Source organism: Impatiens glandulifera, chromosome 6 (assembly GCF_907164915.1).
Source record: "Impatiens glandulifera chromosome 6, dImpGla2.1, whole genome shotgun sequence".
NCBI lineage: Eukaryota > Viridiplantae > Streptophyta > Magnoliopsida > Ericales > Balsaminaceae > Impatiens > Impatiens glandulifera.
Genome location: NC_061867.1, coordinates 29,199,751 through 29,205,139, shown reverse-complemented (window position 1 = coordinate 29,205,139; position 5,389 = coordinate 29,199,751). Strand labels below are relative to the sequence as shown.

Below are 5,389 nucleotides of genomic sequence, written 5' to 3'. Positions count from 1 at the left end.
TCAAGAAGGGGAAATTGTTGGGTCAAATTATTTTGACTAAGTGTTGAAATAGCTTGACTATTGTGATTTTGATGATGAAATGATTTATGCGTTTTGATGCAGGTGTATCGAAATCAAATTTCATGAGACTTGGTTCTAATGAAGTTCATTAGACCAATTTGATATTAGAAGTCCGGAATTAGACGTGCAGTCTAACTCGTGGAGTTAGACGTGTAGTATAATGAATTTAGAATTAGACGTGCAGTCTAACTCGTAGAGTTAGACGTGTAGTCTAATAAATTTGGAATTAGACGTGGAGTTAGACGTGCAGTCTAATGTATTCGGAATTAGACATGCAGTCTAACTCGTGAAGTTAGACGTGCAATCTAATGAATTCGACGTGCAGTCTAACTCGTGGAGTTAGACGTGAAGTCTATTAAATTCGAAATTAAACGTGCGTGCAGACTAACTCGTGGAGTTAGACGTGCAGTCAAATGAATTCGTAATTAGACGTGCACTCTAACTCAGCAGAGTTAGACGTGCAGTCTAATAGAACTCGTAATTAGACGTGTAGTCTAATATAATGTGAAAGTTAGACGTGTAGTCTAACTCCTTCAGACAAGTCTGAAGTAGACCCGTAATTAGACGTGCAGTGTAACTCATGGAGTTAGACGTGCAGTCTAATGGATCTCGTAAATAGACGTGTAGTCTAATGTATTTTGAAAGTTAGACGTGTAGTCTAACTCCTTCAAACAAGTCTGAAGTAGAACCGGAATTAGACGTGCAGTCTAACTCGTGGAGTTAGACGTGCAGTCTAATGGTTTTTGAAAGATTAGACGTGAAGTCTAATTGGTGAAAGTTAGACGTGTAGTCTAACTCTTTCAGATTAGTCTGAAATGATTGTAATTAGACGTAAGTCTAATCCCATTAGACCAGGTGATCTACTGGATTCTGCTCTTAGACGGGGATGTTTGATTTCATTAGATGAGGTCGTCTAACTGAAATACATCTAATGCTATGCTTAAGCAATTTTCTTGAAGCTAGGACCCGCCTACCCACGTGCTATAGCTGTACTCTACTCCTGCTCCACTTTCTAGTGAATATTAGTACGATAGCTATATGCAACCAACCAACGAATTCTACGTAAGAGAATTTCCATCACATTACTTGTTTTGCAGGTACATCTCTGATGGAATATTCGGCGCACTACCAGTTGGAGTACGACCACGATCCCTGTGCTTAGAACCTGCTGTGTACTATGGAGGCTTTCCAATGGAAGAGTGCCACGTATCATTCTAAAGATTCGACCGTTAGTCTCTGCCCAGTATTTATCAAATCTCAAGGACAATGGACGAACTTCCATTCGATCAACTAAGAAATACCATCTAAGAAGAACTAATGAGAAATTAATCCTTTGAACATTCAAGTCGCAAGTTACTTTCCTGATTGTACTATGTGTGAATTAAGAGAGAGCTAGAATCAAAAACACCGTTAGCTGAGTGATATTCTTCATCTTGTAAATTGAACAGAGTGTGTTTAGTTCAATAGTGAGCTAAGTGTGTGCAAATTGTATTTGATTCGAATCATCTTATAGTGAATCCTTCTGGTGGTTGGAAGAAGGGGTGACATAGGAGAGTTTGCTCTGAACATCCATAAACAAACTGCTGTGTCGTTTCATTTCTGTCATCTTCTCATTCTTCATCTTAGGCTTCAAACAAAAGTAAACAATTCCGCCTTAATTCTATTTCAAGTGTTACAAGGGTTTGCGTAGAATAGAAAGCGAATTAAATCCTAACAAGATTTCTTTCAAACCGTTTTTCATAAGCCTTCATCAATAGCCAGACCCCGTCTCTATCGATAAAGCCGATCCTATCATAGATATTCGTTATACCCCATTATGAATCGCCAAAGTTTTCCTACTTCTCTATTGTTCCAATCAGATCCGAAAGAGAAAGAAATAAAAAGTCAGTGGACCTGAATTGAATCATGACTATATAAGCTATTCTGATATTAAGATTCAATATAGATGAAATCGTGGAAGCGGACCTTTTCTTTCCTTGGACCACGCAAGAATTCGTCGTTCGATTTTTTCTGCTTGTTTCTGAATGCTCCATAGGAATCTATCTTTCCTCCACCGAGAAAGGTTCATTCCGAGTCACAAGATAAATCTCTCTTTATCATTATTTCGTTATGGTAATGCAATGCAAGAGGTCGGAAATCAGGTTCTTTCTGATGATGAAAACCCGATATTTAAAGGTCGGTAATGTTAGAAGACGACTGTCGGTATCTGATGGTCAGATACCTATGGTCGGTATATCTTTGAAAGCTCAGACGGAGAGAAGAAACGGACTCCTCGAGGGCTACTTACGGCACTTTAGTGCAAACCAGAATGGAGCTGTTAGATATTGCTCAGTGCTGCTATAACTTAACAACCAAAAAGCTCTGCGTCGAACTTCAACCTCTTTGACTTGGCCACGCACGGGGCAACAGCCTCTGACGCCCCACACCATTGCGACAGGGGGGCTTGCCCATCAGCCTACTTTGCCAAGAGGTGGCAGGAGCGCAACGACCTAGCCCAACCTACTTAAACAACCTAAAGGCTTGGCCCGGTCTGAAGGAAGAAGAAAGTAGACCTTGTAGAAAAGCGAATGGGAGAGTACGCCTATATACTCCAGCGACCAGCTCAGTGAAAACTCGCCCCGTATTCCATGTGAGTCAGTTAACTTCGATTAGACCAGACCGACCCAGAGAGGAACGTGCCCACGAGGGCACAACCAGATGTAGTAGATAAACCTACAAAAGAAAAAGTGGAGTTGCTCATAGCTGACCGCACCATGGGCTAGCCCATACACCCACTACACGAGTAGAATACTTACTTAGTTAAGTAGAAAGGCCAACCTGAGAGCAAGGCAGGGAACGGGCCACTCTATCTTTTCTTTTTCTTTCCTCTATGGAAAGAGGGGATGATAGGTGGCGTGGTATACCTTCTCGTTTAGTCAACGCGACGTACGTAAGTCGACATAGCTCCATGTATATGCTCTTTGGAGCTAGAACCCGAAATGAAATAATAGTAAGCCTAGGGCGACGAACATGGCTCAAGAGTTTATATATAAAGCAAGCCCTTCTCTTCTTCAACTCAAAGAGGCAATGCAACCTTTGAATGGTACTTGATTCATTTTTAATGAATCTTTTGGTTAGAAGTTATACGGACTTTCTAAAAGGAATACTCGCGTGTCACGAGATATGGGGCGTTCTAATCGAAGGGTCATACCTCTCCTATGGAGGTAAGGGAAATGCACCGTGTGGTGGCGAACACGCTGTGCTGTAAGCTAAGCTGTTCACCTTGTAGATGGAGGAGATATAGAAAGTGTGCTGTGCGTGATTCATAATCAAATATAGTAGCACTAGTATATTATTGAACTTAGCCTGTCTCCCCCATGACTTTCCGGACCAACCAACTCGGATCTGCCCTCGCAAGTCTCTCCGCATTTTAGGAGCAGAACATGCAGCAAAATCGAGCAATGGATCTTAGAATAATTTGACTTTGAACGGTACGACTCTTTCTATTTCTGCGCTGGCATTTGAATTGTCTCCCCTCCTCTTTCAATCGACACACTCGACGCAGATAGCTCCGGTGGCCCCCGCTTCCACAGCCACAGCATGGATTTGAAATGCCTTAACCTTAATCCGCACTACAACAAATAAAAATATTCTCCAGATCGATATATGATATGATGCTAAACCGAGACCGAGATAGAGTGCCCCTTTGTTGGCTCTTCGAGACAAAAGCACTCTACGGAATGGTGCTAATTCCCATGTTCTTTCTTTGGTTAGTCTATGATTTATGAGTTGGACTGGGCCTCCATGTGTTTGTCTTTGTGTGGTTTCTGAGCTAGGAGCGCTTAGAATTAAAGTTCTGAGAACCTTGCACCAGAACGAGGCTGACTCATACTCTGACTTCGGGATAGCTGCTTTATAACCTTATTTTGATTCTCTACCTTATAGCTTTCCAACTTCAAGGTCTAGAACGAGTACCAAGGATTAAAGAGTTAGCTTACTCACATCCGAGATACTATGGATATTCCCTGCTTTCAATACTCCTGCTGTAATAAGCCTGAAAACATCTGCACCGGCTATCGCCTGAGAACTGGTAAAGCACTTCAAAAAGGCTTAATGACTCAAATTCCCGCTTGATTCGGCTTTCAAATGAACTAGCTTGGAGAGCTTACTTGCCCTTGACTTTGACCTTGTGAAACTTACGTATCTTATTGAAGGTTCTATTATGATTACTCCTATAAGAGAAGAACTCTACAGAAGATCAAAAGGATTCCATCGGCCAAAGAAAGAAAACCAAAATTGAAAGGATTCAATCCAGCCATGGATCCCCCAATCTCCCGCTACCTTGTAACGTCCTCTACCCTCGTTAAAAAACTCCAATGTCAAAGGAACCTATGTTCCGGACATTTTGGGGACTAGCCTTTTTAATTCTTGTCCTATTAAAAAAAATGGTAAAGCACTTTCTTTTAAGAATGTATCTGATTCTATTTTTCTTTCATTAGTTAATCCACCTTTTTCTAAAAATGATTTAAGTAATTCTGGTTTTACATTACTTAGAATGGCTCTCTCATATTGAGAAATTTTGTCTAATAGAATTCAATCACATAATCCATTGACAGTTGCATAAATGACTAGAATTTTTGTTCAATTGGAAGTGGTGCATATTGTGATTGTTTCGGTACTTCTGTAAGCCTTGCACCTCTATTGAGTAATGCCTGATTCACGACATCCAAATTTGAGCCAAATTGAGCAAGAGCGGCCACTTCGAGTTATTGTGCCAATTCCAGTTTTGAAGTACTGTAGACTTGTTTCATAGCTTTCAACTGAGCGGAAGACCCGACGCGACTGACAGATAAGCCGACGTTAATTGCAGGTCTAATCCCGCGATAAAAGAGCTCTGTTTCCAAACAGATTTTTCCATCAGTAATGGAGATCACATTCGTGGGAATATAGGCCGATACGTCTCCAACTTGTGTTTCAATGACGGGTAAAGCGGTCAAGCTCCCTGCGTCTGTCTGGTCCGATCGTTTAACGGCTCTTTCTAAGAGATGGGAATGTAAATAGAAAACATCCCCCGGGAAAGCCTCACGGCCTAGTGGTCGGCGTAACAATAATGACATTTGTCGATATACCACGGCCTGTTTACTAAGATCAACATAGATTATTAATGCATGCATTCCATTATCGCGGAATTATTCCCCCATGGCACACCCAGAATGGGGCAAGAAATTGCAGAGGAGCAGGATCCGAAGCGGTGGCTGCTACAAGAATGGAATATTCCAAAGCATTCGCTTCTGAAAGAATTTGAACTAATTGTGCCACGGTTGAGCGTTTCTGTCCAATCGCTACATAG

General features: G+C 41.5%; 1 protein-coding gene across 1 annotated transcript in view; it reads right to left on the bottom strand.

Annotated features, from left to right (window-relative positions):
• Positions 1-4,464: 4,464 nt before the first annotated feature.
• The window catches only part of LOC124941191 (ATP synthase subunit alpha, mitochondrial), a 1,861-nt gene continuing 936 nt past the window's right edge, over positions 4,465-5,389 (bottom strand). The window contains 3 exon segments of the mRNA XM_047481479.1: positions 4,465-4,679; positions 4,682-5,253; positions 5,255-5,389. The exon segment at positions 5,255-5,389 is cut by the window's right edge and continues 936 nt beyond it. Of these exon segments, the coding sequence (XP_047337435.1) occupies positions 4,633-4,679; positions 4,682-5,253; positions 5,255-5,389 (754 nt within the window). The 3' untranslated portion in view covers positions 4,465-4,632.